Source organism: Pagrus major, chromosome 5 (assembly GCF_040436345.1).
Source record: "Pagrus major chromosome 5, Pma_NU_1.0".
In the NCBI taxonomy this organism is placed as follows: domain Eukaryota; kingdom Metazoa; phylum Chordata; class Actinopteri; order Spariformes; family Sparidae; genus Pagrus; species Pagrus major.
Genome location: NC_133219.1, coordinates 5,832,844 through 5,850,434, shown reverse-complemented (window position 1 = coordinate 5,850,434; position 17,591 = coordinate 5,832,844). Strand labels below are relative to the sequence as shown.

General features: G+C 42.5%; 1 protein-coding gene across 4 annotated transcripts in view; it reads left to right on the top strand.

The window, feature by feature from the left end:
• ncor2 (nuclear receptor corepressor 2) overlaps positions 1 to 17,591 on the top strand; it is a 124,505-nt gene that overhangs the window by 68,831 nt on the left and 38,083 nt on the right. For 2 of the 4 annotated variants that reach the window (XM_073466001.1, XM_073466000.1), the window contains exons 13-20: positions 33 to 87; positions 186 to 284; positions 3,048 to 3,181; positions 6,003 to 6,163; positions 6,851 to 6,934; positions 9,747 to 9,809; positions 16,387 to 16,529; positions 16,686 to 16,824. In XM_073466001.1, coding sequence (XP_073322102.1) covers positions 33 to 87; positions 186 to 284; positions 3,048 to 3,181; positions 6,003 to 6,163; positions 6,851 to 6,934; positions 9,747 to 9,809; positions 16,387 to 16,529; positions 16,686 to 16,824 — 878 coding nt within the window. The remainder of the gene's footprint in view (positions 1 to 32; positions 88 to 185; positions 285 to 3,047; positions 3,182 to 6,002; positions 6,164 to 6,850; positions 6,935 to 9,746; positions 9,810 to 16,386; positions 16,530 to 16,685; positions 16,825 to 17,591) is intronic. The other 2 variants (XM_073466003.1, XM_073466002.1) reach the window with 1 other exon arrangement.

The window sequence follows — 17,591 nt, the reverse complement described above, 5'->3', positions numbered from 1 at the left end:
GTTGTAAGAGTTTCTTTGTTCTGCTCCCACAGGTTCATCCAGCACCCCAAAAACTTTGGTCTGATTGCGTCTTTCCTTGAGAGAAAGGTATCGATTCATATTCTTCTCTTGTTGTGTGATTTTCTGAGAGATTCAGTCTTTAGCAAATTATTGAAACGATAAAGAAATACAATTTTTTTGAACAGACGGTGGCAGAGTGTGTGCTCTTTTACTACCTGACCAAGAAGAATGAGAACTATAAGAACATAGTACGGAGGAACTACAGACGCCGAGGAAGAAGCCAGGTATTCTTACCTTTCATTTCAAGTGAATAGTTAAAAGATTCTATACTTTATATCAAGGCCCATTCACATAACACGCTTTGTAGGCCTGAAAAATATCTTGTTTAACTTGCAAAGGTAGAGGTTTCGTTTTGCTATTGCTAGGCAACAAGAAGTCAGCTGCTGTCTGTCACTGAGCTCACTTATCTAGTGACGGGAACTAAAAACTGGATTTCTATTTCAGTCATCATGCTCCAGGCCTGCTGCCATTCTCTGTTCTCAGACAAGTTTGGCAGGAACAACCACCACTAACCTTTCCCCTGTTTTTCTTGTGTACAGTGGATGTTGCATAAGAAACACTTTGATTTTATCCAGTTGGACAGCAGAAGTTGCATTCACAGTTTTTTTATGCAGAGTTGAAGTTGTTTAAACTTGCACACAGGGCGCCTTTCAAGGCAAACACAGAGATTTGAGTTGTCAAAAATAGCGTTTTTATCGATACATATTGATTGTGAGTATTTGATACAGTTTCAATACTGATTTTCCAAAGTATCAATACATGGGGACTCCTTGAAAATGTGAAAACAGTTTTAATTTTTGTGATCATCGCTGTTCGTGTCCCGTATGATATCAAAAGTAAAAAGTTAGACTCCAATCCAAACCATCATTTTTTCCTAAACCTAAAAGGGTAGTTTGTTGCCTAGACCTAACCAAATTGTGACTGAAACTGAAAATATCCTTTTTAAATACCTAAAAAAGCAACAATTGATTCACCAAGTCTAAAAGTAGAAAACAAGAACCCCCACCCACACACAGGATACAAACTCCCATTCCATGCATGGAAATCATGTTCAAGATCCATTCACCCAGCACGACTTGCTGTGGATTGTCATTGTCCGTTTTTATACCATATCACCTGGCTTTCTAAAGGCTTTCCAGCAGAAAACTTCTCATAAAACTGCCCAGACGGTCAAGGCAGACTATCACTTTCCATGCATAGAGATGTGAGGTCAAATACACAAATTATGGAAAAGCAATGTGTACTCGGAGCACAGGCTGAGACAGTCATTCAACTCGCAGAAGCGTGCACTGCTATGAAAGGGACAAAGCATGCGTAATATGCATTTTGCTCCTTAGCTGTGAATAACTCTTCTCTTGTGTCCCTACCGAGGGTGTGGCTTAATCCTGTGTAAACACACAACAACCAACATTGGCCCCAGAGGGAAAAGCAGGCAAAAAAACCCCACCGTTTCTCAATCACGTCGCAACTCCAAATGCTGTCACCCAATCTACTGCTTCCGAACCTGAACCTGGAACCATTGGCGAGAATGCTTGTAGCTCCCTCAGGGGAGGGAAGCTGGTCCTGCCCTGTGCACTGACACAGTTCCAAACACCGGCAAGCACAAAAAGATAGGCTTTGACCCATCTTGGCTGGCAGAGAGGAAATACTCCTCCTGGCTCTACATTTCTTAGTCTCTGATCCAGTGCTAGCTGTTAAACCCCATGGTGGCGGACGGTAAGGAAATGGCACATTAATTTACTATTGACCTTTTCCGGTGTGTAAAAACATTGTGCCTCCTCATCTCTCCTGAAGAAACCTCCACTCATTACCTGGTGGTTGAGTAGCAGTGAGCACTAATAGCTCACAGTCACAGAGGGAGGTAGTTACAGAGGAGGAACAGAAAGTGCAGTGCTATGTGTCATAATGACTGCTACTGCGAATAGACATTATGTTGTCAATCATTATGTTAGTCGGTGTTTCCCAAAGCCCAAGATGACATCCTCAAATGTCTTGTTTTGTCCACGCAAAGATATTCAGTTTACTGTCGTAGAAGAGGAGAGAAAACAGAAAATATTCACATTTAAGAAGCTTGAACAAAAGAATGTGTACTTTTCTTTTGTTAAAACGTTTATTAATTGATCATCAAAATAGTTGGCAGATAATTTAATAGCTGACAACTAATTGTTGAGTGGAATCTAAACCACATTTAAAGTGTGTGTTTTCATGGCAGATAAGAAGTCAACAAAGACGGTCTTAGAATAGAGTAGAAGTTCTTTTCAGTGTGCTGCTTAGTCAGTATGAAGCAATGTTTAAGGTTTTTGGTGAGACTGCATGTCTGTGCTAATCTGAACTCTAACCCTAAAAGCCCAGACAGGCAGGAAATTGGTGAGGAAGTGGTTCTGGGTGCTTCAAGAGCATATTTGGAACTTTCTTATCCTGTTTTGTTTTACGTATGCAGAAAATGATAAGGGTGTTTCAGGTTTGTAAACACTCTTTACTTTGAACAAGTGAACCCAAATCTTTAGAAATGTCAAATAGGGATCTTTTTTTTTTATTATTTTTATGTGCTTTTGCAACTTCATGGTGCAGTTTTCTGTGTTATCAAAAGTAAAGTGCCAAAAGTACATCTAAATCTGAATAATGTCTTGGATTAGAGATGTGCCACAGGAAATGCCTCCTCAGTCGCTGTTTGCTAACAAGCCGAAGATGTCTGTGGTTAAAAGAGATCAGCTCTTAATTATATAAACATTTGGAAGAATCAGCTGAAGTGAAAAAGTCACCTTTATTACTTGTTGACAGTTTTTCCCTCCTTTCCTGGGTCAGTAGATTGATTGTGATCTCAGTGAAATTATTTAGGTGATAATTGCATCCATGTTTATGTTTGTGGGTCCACACAATGAAGTTAATGTGTCTACATTATGCAGGTTACAGGAGAGGTCAAGGTTTTTGTTGGAAGCCTTTCCTCTTTTTAACGCTGTACCTTGCTTCTGTCTCCCTCGTCGCAGCACGGCCAGCAGCAGCAACAACAGCAACAAGTGCACCGGAACAGCCAGGAGGACAAGGAGAAGGAGGAGAAAGAGAAGGAGGGAGAGAGGGATGAAGAAAAAAATGAAGCTGAAGACAAGGAGGATGGAATGAAGTGAGTTACTACTTTTACTTGGTAAACCTTCCAGTCATGAGTCAGAGTATTTCTAACATAAATTTGTGTGCTACAACCATGATCTTCTTCACTGATTGGTTAGAAATGCCCACTGGCAGATTGAGAAGAGTGAGACACTGAGCCTGTGCAGCAAAAATCTTCTCACTTTCCCATTTCTCCAACACACATTTTTAGAATAGTTCCAGGTCAAGCTTCAGCAAACACAGTAGGAGAAAGTTTTGGTGAGGGGAGCAGGTCTGGAAATCCAATCATTCTGTAACCCTCAAGCTCTCGCTTCCTCACCTCCAGCCAGACTTTCCACCTACGGCAAATCCAAGCATCCATTCGTTCTCCTTATTAAAACAGCTGTTTTCCTGTTTATGCTTCTCCCCTTCCCAATACTATGCCAAGTTTCATTTTTAAAATCTGTGCTTATTTTGTTAGTCTGGGGTTTTATGGTGGGGAAAATAAGCAGTGCGATTAGCCTAGTTGTCAATTTGAATTGTCAGTGTATTAGAAGGTGTGTGTGTGTGTGTGTGTGTGTGTGTGTGTGTGTGTGTGTGTGTGTGTGTGTGTGTGTGTGTGTGTGTGTGTGTGTGTGTGTGTGTGTGTGTGTGTGTGTGTGTGTGTGTGTGTGTGTGTGTGTGTGGAGGTTGAGGAGGAGGTGTTTTCAGGCACAGTGCCAGCAAAGGACGCAAAACAGCAGATGGAATATTGCTGCTTTTTGGTGCCTGAAAATTAATAGATGAATCGTCTGTCTATATTCATGCACTTTTTTATGATGTCAGCTGAGGCCGTTCACTACAGTAGCTTGAAGTATGAGCAGGTCATTTTTATCAGCAGTTGTGTCGGGCTATAAGATGATGATGAAGCATTGCCTCCCCGCTAAGAGGCGTGGCCAGGGGGACTCCGTGACTCCCAGCACACCCTGCTGCCCGCCTGTCCCTGGCACAGCTGGCTCGACTATATTTAGGGCGCAACCGGCTCCTCTCAGCAAGATTAATGGAGCTGTGGGAAGATGAATGGAGGTGCAGTGGGTTCAAACTCAGTGGCTGTCTCCTGGCATGCCATTGTGCTGACACTCGATAAATTATCTTTGAGAATAAAGAAAGTAAAAGCAGTGTCTCTGTGTGCACGATCATATTTGGTCCTCCTAGTTACCTTACCAGGTCCATGGCACTAAAGATGATGCAATATAGAGGGCAAACTAGATGGACAAAAGATTAAATACATTTTTTGGGATTGATAGCATGGGAAAGACTGTATTGCTATTATTTATTTACAGTTACTAAACAGAATATGATTTATCTTCAGGATTTTGAATAATATCCCACAGTGTACATTGCAACCTGCGGTTACGTAGTGGCACATTTTTGTTGTTAGCTTTGTACTTCAGCACATTGGGTTTGAAATGGAAAAATGTGTCAACTTCACAATTTTATTTCATGTTGTTTCAATGAGGTCTGTGTGCTGTGTTGCAGGGATTTCTGCTGATTTTAGCATACTTACCTAATAGCCCTGGCCTCTATGTCATATAATACCACTTTGTGAGGTGATAGTCTGATAGCCCTCTTAGAGTTCTCAATTTTTATAAATAAACAAAATGTCAAGAAAGAAAATATTTTACCACCTATTTTACTTGGTAAACATAAAAATACAACCATACAAATCAAATCAATTTTATTTATATACCCCAAAATTGCCTCGGTGAGCTTTACAATCTGTACAGTGAATGATATCCTCCGTCCTTAGACACTTGATTTCAGTAGGGAAAAACTTGCAATACAACTTCTGAATTCAAGTTTCTCTTTTTTACTGAACTAAGCTTGTTAACACATTGCAAAACACACTTCAAACTCGACAAACAAAATAAAACTAAAACAGTCTTTCCGCAATCACCTCTCATTTGGTCAAAATTAATTCTCAATTCACAGAGTAAGATGTGAAAATGTTTTGGCTCTACACACTGTTTTCACCAGCTGCTGATGTCCGACTCTCTCTCTCTCTCTCTCTCTCTCTCTCTCTCTCTCTGTCTCTTTGTCACTTCATGCCTCTCCTGTCCCCACCTGCCGTGTCGTGTTTTTTTTTCTTTTTTTAATTGTATGCAGGACCAAATAACTTCTGGATGTGACAGAAGATCAGTGAAAACTAGTGGAGATATTATTTTTTGAAAATTACATATTTTCATTCTGGTAAAAAAAAAAAAAAATGACTTCCTGTTATTAATTTGATTTCCGTAACCATTCAGCAGCAACCAGTGAAAGTTTCTTTAGGATCTCGTGGATGCTCAGGAAACATTTCAATCTATTGAAAAATAAGCGATTGGTAACGTTTAGAATATACAAATACAAAGAATCACAAAAAAGCTGAAATTTAGCTCTGAGGGCCAAACTTCAAAAATCCCTGAAAAGGTATTTGGAGTACAGCTATAGGATTTTTCAAGGTTCCACAAATTTATTAGAAGTTTCAAGATGAATGTTTTCAAGAAAATCACATGAACTGGAAGGCCTCAGTGAGTTGGCAGTGAGTTAATATTTGGTTGCACTGTTCTGCAGTCTGTGACCAATATTCATCTAGAGATATCTTCGTTCCCTGATCGTGCACCTTGTCTGTACTACAGTTATCTTAACAGCTTGTGTCAGGGGCTTTTTGAACAATCGGTTTTTTGTTAATAACAACTTTACTTTGTCTAAATCGTTAATATCAGTGTCCTACAATGCTGCCTAAAAATGAGGCTATGTTTTTGGCTTTAACTCAGTGACCTATCATATGTTCACCTTCAAACTGTCTTGCTGACTCTGTTGTCATTTCCCAAACACAGGGATGACACCTCTGGAGAAGATGCCGAGGACAAAGAGCCCACTGTTGCTTTCAAGGGTCGACGCACAGCCAACAGCCAGGGGCGACGCAAGGGCCGCATCACCCGCTCTATGACCAGTGAAGTGGAGGAGACCACCACACCGCCACTCAACAATGAGCTCGGTCAGTATCTCTGCACTGCACCAAATTAGTGCCAGTTTGCTCCTCTGGTTAGTTTTATTTTAACATCGGAAGAAATCCAGTATGCAGCTACAGGCACATTGTAGTACTGTAATTGGAGAGGGTGTTGTGGATAAATGGTTAAAGGGACAGTTCATGCCAACCAGGTTAGCTAACCAAGCTAGCTTACGTTACAGCTTAATGTTTACAAACCTCTCATCCATGAGTGGATGATAAGGTTGGCAGTAGATGCACTGATACGAAAATTTTGGCCGATCCGGATAACCGATATTAACATTGCTGTTATGGCCGTTAACCGATATTTACTGATGTCGATGGGATCTGTATAAATATTTTCTACAATAATCATATTTTTCACATATTGAAAAATGTGTACACACTGTGAATTTGAAAAAGAAATGTTTTTTTTATTTTCAAAACATTTGTAAAAGGGTTAGGGTTAGGTCTGACATAGCTAAAACGAAAATATTAGAAACATTTTATGTGACTATAACTTGACAATATTTATAACAAACACTGTAGTCTTAACACATTACCCAACTTAATGCTCTCAAAGTAAATGTACCTCACCCTGAAACAATGTTTCTATCTGACACTAAAGTCTAGGCCTACGTCATTAGTGGCAGGTTTTTTTTTGACAAAGAGAAGCATTTCTGCTCTCTCGCACAGGATCCTATTTCTCTTTTCATCGACAACATGAGCTGCAGCAGAGAAAAGGCGTTCACTGTCGACCGATGTACATGGAGCTGAGAGGTACTTGCTTGCTGCTTTGGCTAGGGCAGGGAAGCGGGACATGTTACTTTTCCAATACAGCAGTGGACTCTCATTCCTGGGGATGGTGGGTTCACTCAGGCAGCCATGCACCTATAGAAATATATGTGTATAACTATACATGCCGAGCAATTTAGCAGGAATCAGGACATATAATATTATCCTTATTTTGTTGAACAGGGCTACAGGCCAACCTCAAAAGGGAAATGTAGCAATATTAAAAGAGGTGCTGTAGTTCTTTCATTTAACAAAGTTAATCTATTCATTTTCCCTTTAATAAAAATTAGATTACACAAATGACTGAAATTGACTGACACTGAAACACTTGATTATTTGAATTAAATATTGGGTCTGATAATACCTGTACCCCGGTTGGTCTTGTCAGGCCCGCCTGCTGTCCCATTGTTGAGTTTTCCTCCTGTATCTCATTAAACATGTCCAGCAGCGACTGTCCACCCCCATCACTTTCTGTACACATCTTCTTTTCTTGTGGCTTTTCAGTGTCAGGTGTATCTCTGGCACTGTTGCTATGCATCATCTTGTCCACTTGCACTACATGTATTGCCTCTTGCTTGATGACTGTGTCAAAATAGCGGTCCAAAATTGTTACAGTGGCTCGGAGAAAGGGCTTCCAAATTGGTTGTTCACAGCTTCCAGTAGTGTGCTCTCTGCTGTGCGGACTCCGCTAGCTGTTTTAGCTGCCCTGCTCAGCAAACGTTTCAGTGCCACAACAGAAGGAATTACATCAGCAGTAGTAGCCAAACGTGAGCGAAACTCTCTTGTTAACTCCACTGGCATGTGTTGAGAGAAGCAGGTAGCTCATGTTCTGCCCCATACACACCAAGTACACACTTCTGATCCAGGCAGTCTTTTCATTATAAAGAATGTGCTATTCCATCTGGTTACTACGTCTTGTTGTAGCATCTTGGTTTTCATGCCCAACTCCCATTAGCCACACAGTCAGAGATGTTTTGCTGGATTAACACTCCTTTGTTTACTGTGACCTGCAGTATATGAGCCCAAGCTTTTAATACCACACTTGTCCATTCCCTTCTTCATATTTCGTGCGTTGTCACAACTTGCAACATGCACATTATCTTTCTGTATTTTCCAACAAGTAAACATGCTGTCAAATGCACTAGCTATGGCAGTCCCCGTGTGCGAGCCTGGAAACTCTTGGGCATGCAACACAGCTCTTTTCATTTCAAAGTTATCATCGATCCATTGAGCAGTAAGGCTTAACATACTCATCTGATTTATATCAGAGCTCCAGATATCCATCATGGAGCTAATGTCATTCACACTGCTGTCCAACAACTTCGAATATGCGTAGCTACTGTGTCGTGCAAAGCAGGGACGGAGACGTCAGAAAAGTAACCGTGACTTGGAAGGCTGTAGCAGGGCTAATGTGCTCTACCAACTGGTGAAATGAAAATGGTTGGTCGTCCAGGGCAATCATCTCCATGATTTTCTTTGTGATCGTCTTGGCCTTTGCGCTGTCCCTGCAAGTATTACACACTGCAATTTGCGTGTCCGCAGACATTACTTCACCTTCATCTTCTGCATGTAAATCGCTTGCTGCATCGCAAATTCTGTGTGGCCTAAAAAAAAAAGTAAGATGTAAGAAAAATGACTAACATCGGCCGATACCGATATGATGGCCGATATATCGGGCATCCCTAGTTGGCAGGTGTTGTTCGTTGGAAAATAAAAGAAGTATGTAGTTTGAACTGTCTTGTTAAACCTTAGTAGTATGTGTGATAAACACACACAACATTTGCTTTTATGTCATATTCATTATAAGAGAACCTCCTGTCAGGATGATTTGAACAATAGAGGATTATAGTACAGAAAGTATTTTACTCTGATCACACAAGATTGGCTTGTCACCTTTGATCTAGTTGTGGCCTCCTGCCCCCACACCACAAGAGTGCACTGTTGTTCCTTTTGTCTTTATTCACTTATTCACATTCAGTCATGCACCACTTTTCGAGTGAAACTAAATATGAATGGCATGATAACAAATCAAACCAGTTAAAAACTGTCACTGCAGGAGATCTATGGTTTAATTCCAATCTGTTGGCAGGAGACAAAAGTATTATTTAAGGACAAAATACTCAGTTTGTCAGCAGTGTCCCCCTGCTCAGCTCTTTTTTTCCTTGCAGATGGTAAGTCAGCCATGCACACACTAACACTCACTGCAGGCTATCAGCGTTTTTTGATGTCTCAGCAGTTGTGTGTATATGCTGCAGTCGCTCCTGCAGCACAGGTTCAGTTACAGGGAATCCCCAGGTGGCTCGGGCTGTGGGGGCTCTCATGAGCAGCCCCCCTCCGCTGCTGTTTGTTCCCCTGCTGGCAGCAGCGCTCACTGCCCCACTGTGCCCTTCACAGGGCCATGTAGAGGACACATAAGCACAGGCTCCTGCCCTGCTGCCTGCCAGGCAGGGCCAGGGTCGGCCTAGCTTACGGCTGTGCAGGGAAAGAAGCCAGTTGTTATGTCTATAATCATTAACTGACTTCTCTCCTTGTATTTCCTGCTTCCTCCATCTAAAACAAACAGTCCTTGGCGACCCATGCTGCAGTGCCTCACTGGCAAGCAACACAAGTCACCCTGCCCCCCCACCCTCTCATTCTTTTTTCTTCTCTAATTTCTCTCTCTCCTTCCTTTCCTCGTGTCAGTCACTCCCTAACTGACTTTGTGACAACTGCCAGCCCCCACCCCCCCCACCCCCCTGCCCCCACCCCCCTCCTCCCGCCTTCTCTAACTTGGTGGTTCTCTTTTTTTTTTTAACAGCCAATCTGGAGATGAATGAGAGCTCTCGCTGGACTGAAGAAGAGATGGAAACTGCCAAAAAAGGTAATAAAGAGTTATCCTTTCTTCTCCCTGTGAAGTGTAACTTCATCGCAGTTACTGTGCATTATAATAAAGGGGCCAAAGGACAGCGCACAAGTAGCAGCTCGAGCTTTTTTTTTTTTAGCATAGACAAGTGATGTGGCTGTGACTTCCTGTTAGTGAGGCAGCAACCACCACGTGCTGTGAGGTTGTGTCTATGAGTGTCAGTGTCAGTCTGTTGCTCTTTGGAGCTGTTTCCTCGTCTCTCTGGGTCAAGGCAGCCTGTCTTTTTATCAAGTAGGCTGTAAAGTCTGTCTCTTATCAACCAGCCTCTGCAGATGAAGCAGTCATTAACCCAGCCTGTTTATTGTCTCTGACTGAAGATTACCCAGAAGCCTGTGGCTGACAGAGGTCACTGACACTGCCCGTTCTCCTGAGCGTATTTGATGGTGTTAGTTGCGTGCAATCTTTGAGTCTTAGTTATGGAATTAGTAATGAGCCCCGCGCACTCAGTGGTTTCTAATGCGTACTACTCTGTGGACAGGGATTTCCCACTGATCTGTCACACCAGATTGACAGTCAAATCTGGTTCTCAACTGTCATAGGTATTAGTGATGGGTGCAGTTACGTTGATATTTATGAATGCCCTCTAATTGTTTGATTCCTCTAATTGATTGTACAAGGAACCCTAACCTTAACCTGGTGAATTATTAAAAATATTAATGTTTACATTAAGAATTAAATCAAACGATTTCAGAGATTGGTGGTTAACATCTGCATATGGAGAACTGAATGGGATATTGTTATGATTTTAGCATCTAATTATAAAATGCTGTAGTGACACAACAAAAAGTAATGACACATGTAGGCCTCTGTATTTCAACTAAAGAAAATAATTTCTGCTTCTCACTGCCCGTATCGATAAGATAGCCGATAATCACATGAGGACAGGAAAGGCTAACATATAGTGAGCAAAGATGGAAGATTTAATAATTTATAGCTCTGATAAGAATCTTCTTCTTCTCCTACTTGTCCTTCTTCTTCTCCTTCTTCTTCTTCTTCTTCTTCTTCCTCTTCATGTTGTTGTTGTTGTTGTTGTCCTTCTTCTTCTTGTCCTTCTTGTCCTTCTTGTCCTTGTCCTTCTTCTCGTCCTTCTTCTTCTTGTCCTCCTTCGTCTTCGTCTTCTTCGTTGTCTTCGTCATCTTCTTCTTCTGATGCACTTGTTAAGTCAATGAAAGCAATTTGGCTTTATATTATCGTCTCTATTTTACGGCTTGAATTTTACCGATAAATAGATCATTTCAATTTCCCTACTTCAGTGAACATTTCAGCATACGTATCTGAGTTTACGAGGTGCACTTGAATACACCTGACTTGTGTGTGTGAAACTCAGAGACAGACAGCAGATGACAAAAGCAGCATCAACGTAAATTACACCAAATCATGGAAGAGACTCTCAGCATAGTTTTAAATCACATGTCTGTTCTGGGAGAATAATTGGCCAAGCAGAAAATCTTCCCGCATTTTGCACTTGGTGGGACCCCATCATGCATCCAAAGGAAAGGGCATTTATGGAAAGATCGATCTTGGAATTTGTGATTCCTTATTCGATCATCCAAATGACAATCAATTTTTTTCAAACCCAGCCCTGCATCTTTTTATAGGTGATTTTCAAAAAGTTGTTCTGGGGTGGATAAGCACCATCTTTGTAAAGTCAAGTCCTGCTTTCTGTTCATGACTCAACCAATTTCACTGCAAGGCTGCTGGTTTGTGGCCATTTGGAGATGATGTGTCATCTTGCTTTGTGTGACTCTCGTTCTCCTTCTGACTAATTTAACCTGTCCTCCTTTGCAAACAAAACAGAAGATGAAGTGTTTCTTGCCTTGAATATGATATTGATACCACATTTGGTATGGAGGAGTTGTGGCATCTGTCTCGTGCTGTGTGTGTGTGTGTGTGTGTGTATGGTGTCTCCTGCAGTTTGGGGTTTGCGTATGTGTGCGGATTTGTGTGTTAAGGGGTTATTTTGCGATAACTGGCGCTGGCCTGGCTTGAACACGGTCCTGTGTAGTAATCCTGGTTAATGTCTTCAGTTCCATTCTCCTGCAGTGGGATTAGTGGGGCTCTCCATCCCAGAGGATTAGCCTGGCAGCTCGGTGGGAGCGGGGCTTCTGTGAAGGTCTTATATAACCAGAGCCCCAGCCACAGTGCTGGGGCCGAAGAGGAGGAGCTCTTCTGGCAGTTTTTCACCAGTTCTAACAGCCACCCCCCACACCTGCCAAATGGGATCCCCCCTGCCCCATTTCCACGTAGTATTGAATAAGCTTGTCAAGGTGCTCTCCCCTGCAGATGCTAGACATGTATATGTTTTAAAGAGGCTTCGGTGTCCTGATGCTAATGTGTTGAGCTAAACAGATCTGAATAATGGCATTTATAGTGCCTGGCAGGACATCATCATTCCAGCATGGCAGTGCCAGCCAACGCTGCCTTCGAGGATGGCATGGCCACACTCCGAGATGGATCACTCTGTCTTCACTGCTCTTAAAGACTGCGACCTCAAACAAGAGACAGCCAATCTTTGCAAAGCTTCTCTCATACACCCACCACCTCTGCCTGCCTGTGTGTGTAAGATATGTGTAGTAAAGGTTGAGCCTGTGCGCACCAAGCTGTGTGTGTTTGCATGTGCACCCTTCTTGGTCGCCGTTTATGTAAGTGCACTAATCTGGCAGGCTTTGCTTGGGTGCAGGCAGGCAGGCAGCTGGATAATGGCCCCTGCTCTGCTTGCTGGAAGAACCCATTTAAAGGAGCAGCAGGTAGAGAATGCCATATTACGTATTTCTGTATTTATCCCCCACTGTTGCTCTCTCGTTCTGTCCGTCTCTCTTTGATGGGAGGTGGCAACAGCCCAGATTGGCAAGAGCTGTGGAAGATTTGGCAAGTGGCTCTTTCCCCCACATACTCACTTTGTCTCTCCCCTCACTTGGTGTTGTTATAGACTGGAGAGAGGTCACATTCAAGATGAAAAGCAGGTCAGTCAGGAAAAATGTGAAAGCCTTTATGCTTTCTAATGGTATCAACATCAACTCCCTCTCTCCCCCTCCTGTCCCTCCCCTTCTTCTCTCTTTGCTTACTCTCCACTTCTGTATCCTTTCCCTTTCTCCATTGTCTCTTTGGCTCTTGGCTCTGCTTTCTCTATCTCTCTCTCTGCTCTCTGTTTACTCTTGAACTGACTGAGTGTGTGTTTGCGTCTGTGTGCAAGTGTATTAACAAGAGAGAGAGAGAGAGAGAGGGTTCGAGTGAGTGTGTACTCACTCATGCGTTTGTGTGTGTGTGTGTGCGTGTGTGCGCGCATGTGTGCGTGCCGCGGTGCCTGCTGGCAGACTGAGGCAGGGGGTGGGACGGACCGACAGAGAGAGGGAGGGAGGGAAAAAAAGGGAGATAGAGGAGAGATCAGATGAGGGGAGAGAGAGGCAGAGCACCGCCCCACAGTCCCACTTTCCTGTGGAAGTCTTCCCAGACGACCGCCATTGGGGAGAGACACGGCAGAGAAGAACAGAGCTGCACTCAACGAAGCACAGGGAGGACGCAACGAGAGGAAAAGGAGGGGAGAGGCCAGGAGCATGTGCTGTTTTGGAGCATGTCAACCTAACACCGGCTCAAGTATCAAGCCAGCTGGCAGGAAGAGCCGAGCCTGAGCTGTGTTCATCTCCTCTGCTCTGAATCGGAAGGCCCAGCCCCGAAGAGCTTCCCCTCTGGCCCTCCAGAGATCAGACGGTCTGATAGTGTTATCCACCGCAGGGCCACGAGACGACGGCCGCAGAGACAGGCATGTGACAGACAGGAACAACCACTTTTTGGCTGCACCAGGTGTTGATTGGACTTTCTCTGGGAGGAGCTAAACGGAATACTGTTTCCTGATTGGGTGTGAGACTACCACCTGCTTCAGTATTGCTGCTGCTGATTGGATCTTTGCTCCATGTGTGTTGCTCCAGCAACTAAGGCCCTCGGTCGAGCAGAGTTGCTGGAGATTGTGTTTTGTGAGCTTGATGGAATAAACTGGATGTAGTTTGCTAAAGGAACCTTTGACTTCAGTAAATTATTTTCATTGTTATTACTTCAGGATCACTGGGTGCAGTGTTTGTCTTGCTTTTTTGAATGTGTACCACTTTCTGTGTCTTTGTTTGCCTCCGCACGTGCATGTTTGTGTGTACTCAGGTTTGACTTGTAGGGCAGTCTGCCACCCCCTCCTCCCCTCTTGTGAGAAGCTGTAAAAGGTTAATAGGTGTCAGTCACATGTCTCAGTCCTCTCGGAGCAAGTCATGCTGACTGCTCTGCTCTTTGTAGAAGCTTTCCTAGCAATGCCTTAGTGGCAGCGATGAATATTTCAGCTGATAAACCTCTTCCACTTGAACACTTGGATAGGTTTCTTTATGCGCAACAGGTTGTAGGTGCGCAGCAGCTTTTAGACACCAGGAGCTCAGACTTGAAGATCACCTTTACTTTTTATAGCAGTGCTTTTTTTACTGGCATTAATAAATGCTCAGCGTTTAGAGATTAGAGCTAGAGATTTTCTAGCTGTTATGGCAAAAGTGTTGTTTTTCTTATGAGTTGTTTGTGTGACTGAGGAAGCGTTTGACTGCAGAGATAATTATAATAGATAGGGCTTCAAAGGGATGGATTGAACTCTAGAAATGCTGCTGTGCAGGCACTTGTCTGGATACTTTCTGATATTTGCAGTGACATGTTTATATGTATCTTCGAAATCAAAAGTAAAAATCGTGACACCCTGTTCCCTGAGTATAGTGATACTCACAATCAACATATCAAGATAAAGGTTACTGTTAAGGAGACAATACAGTAACCTTAACCAATTCAATCGAAATTATCGTCGATATCCAACATCATCGGAGATGTTGGGTTTATTTTCTTTTTCAGAGATCCTTTATTATTATTATAATTATTATTATTGATTTGTTTGAGAAGAGGATTTATGCGAGACAGAGTTAAGAAACCAAACTTTGTTGTTTGCAGTTGAATCCCTGATAGGTGGTATTTTTTGTTGTAATCTGTAATCTTTATTTTTCGTGAATATTCTTTTAACTTGTCTAACCTAAACCTGCAAAAAGACAGCAGGATAAAGTCAAGCTATTATTGTAAAATATCTTTTTAAAGAAGAATTTGTAAGTGTAAATGACAGTTGTTCGGGCATAAAACAAATTAAGGATCTGGATTTCCAACAAATCCAGATGTGATAGTCTTACAATAAGCCAGCTGCCAGTGCTGAAAAAAAAAAAAAAGACATTTAAAATGAGAATCCCCTACCCTGTACACATAAATAAATACTCAAGAATAAAATCCTATAAATTAAACTTGTAAACATCCAATAGACTGTCTTTTATTGCAGCTAACTTAGATAACAGATAACTTATTAATAGCATAATTCTCTAAAGCTTTGGTATCATAGTCCGTCTCTCTGATGAAGCTAAAATGACAGGGCTGTAAACTCCTGTCTTGTCCTCTCCTTTAGCTCTGACTTCTGCTTGTTGTCCTACTGCCTCCATTAAGCGATGAGATGCAGAGACCTATGAACCCATGTCCAAGGTTATCCCAGGAAGTGTTGGCTCCCTGCCAGTTAATAACACCACCACCCCTACCCCCAACCCCAACAACTCTTTGAGAGGCTGTCCTGTTGCCAGGGCCTGTCAGGCTGGCACAGGAAACAAGTGGGTGGTGTAAGCTAAGCCTCTTACAACACATACTGTTAATGAGCTGCCTTTAGCAAACAGCAGACTCTCGGGGAGGGGGGGGGGGGGGTGACGGACACTGGAGCAAATTCTACGCTGTTTTTCTCACTTCCACTTCCACACTGACTGCTCTCTACGTGTCTTCCTTTAGCACACATACACCGAGTGGTGGTGTATGTGTGTGTGCCTCCTGACAGGTTGATCTATCACAGCTCTGGCCCAGCGGGTGCCTCTAGACTCTTGTGTAAGGCACAATCATGTGGTTGACTGCGTAAAGGACCAGGGTTTCTTGGAAAATGGGTCACATCAAAGTCAGTCAGAATGTGACACAGAGTGACCCCAGTGGAGAGAGTTAGTGATGTCATTGGTCCGACTGACGCTTCAGCCAGCACTCCTCTCTCTCTCTCTCTCTTACTCTTCTTTAATTCTGTATATTTCTGTGTCTACTCAGGAAGCATGTGGCATCAGGCCATGCAGCTGCTGTGAGAGTGGGACTCTGTGTTGCATTGTGAGCTAAACTCCCAGGGTGTGCTACAGTTTTGGCAACTGTAAAGAGACAAATATTGCTGGCTATTGATTTACTATGGAGGAGGAGACTTCCATATTGTGCACTTCACGACTTTGTTTTGAGATTTTGTTCATAGTATATAATTCAAAATAACCGGTAAAATGTACAGTCTTTACAATGAGTGCACTCTGCACAGCTTACATGATATTTATTTTTTCACAACTACAAAAAGAATATCTTTTGATCTGGAGTGAAGATGTAGTCATGCAAGGCCAAATGTCATCTATGTCGGTCTGCCTTTGTTCCCATCCTATCTTAATCCTTCTGCCTGTCCATCTGTTATTTCCAGGCCTTCTCCAGTATGGTAGGAATTGGTCAGCCATCGCCAAGATGGTGGGATCAAAAACCGTGTCACAGTGCAAGAACTTCTACTTCAACTACAAGAAGAGGCAGAAACTGGATGAGATTCTGCAGCAGCATAAAATGAAATCGGTAAGCACTAGGAGAGCTTTTGAGTTGTATTTTCTACATGTGAGGCTGACATTTTGTGCAAGACCAAGCTATAAAATTCTGTCTGTTTTCTCTTCTTCATCTGAAGATCTTTTGTGCCCCTTTTGTTTATTTAGTGTGTGTTTTGTTTTGAACCAGGAGAAGGAGCGAAAGGCCCGTCGTAGGGGCAAGGCCCTGCAGAATGAGGAGGCCACTGCCGCGTATCCAGCAGAGGAGGAGGAGATGGAGGGTTCAGGAGCGAGCGGCAATGAAGAGGAGGCCCCTGAAGATGGAGAAGGTACAGCATTCCAACAAGCTGCATGCATAATGCTAATTGTCAAAACATCTATGCTACTTGCATTTATTAACTGAAGAGTTTATCTTTTTGAGCATAATGGAATAGGATGTTGTTTTATTCTAATAATTAGTGTTTTTGCAGTAGAGTAGTAAAGGGGTTATGCTGATGTGTATCAGCATTTGAATGTAGATCAGTTTTTTGTAAAATGTTAAGAAAAGAAAATGGATGCCTTTGTAGGACTAGTTAATATGTACATTACTGTTCAAAAGTTTGGAATCACCTGCCCCAAAAGCCTGATTCTGTACAGTCAGATTGCTGAGAGGACTTCTTTGTATTTTTGAATCCTCCTCCTGGATCCAAATAGATGTTATTTTGTTATAAAGGGTTTGCAAAATCAATGTTTCCACCAGAATGTTTCAAGAGAAAGGACAGAAAGAGACTAATGCCATTTTACACAAAAATTAGCATAAACATGCAAGTTTTTGAAATGTTGGTAAACCCGCTAAAATAGAGGGATTGACTCTTTTTCCATTTACGTCCATTTCCCAATACGATCCCGCCGGAAAAACAGGGAATAGGATAAAGCAGCAAATCATACACCTCATCAGACTATATCCAGAAGATGTAGGCCTGTCACGATAACAAATTTTGCTGGACGATAAATTGTCCTAGAAATTATTGCGATAAACGATAATATTGTCGCTTTGAGACCATTTTTCAACTAATATAATGATAATGGCATAATAATGCAAATACACCCTTTCAAA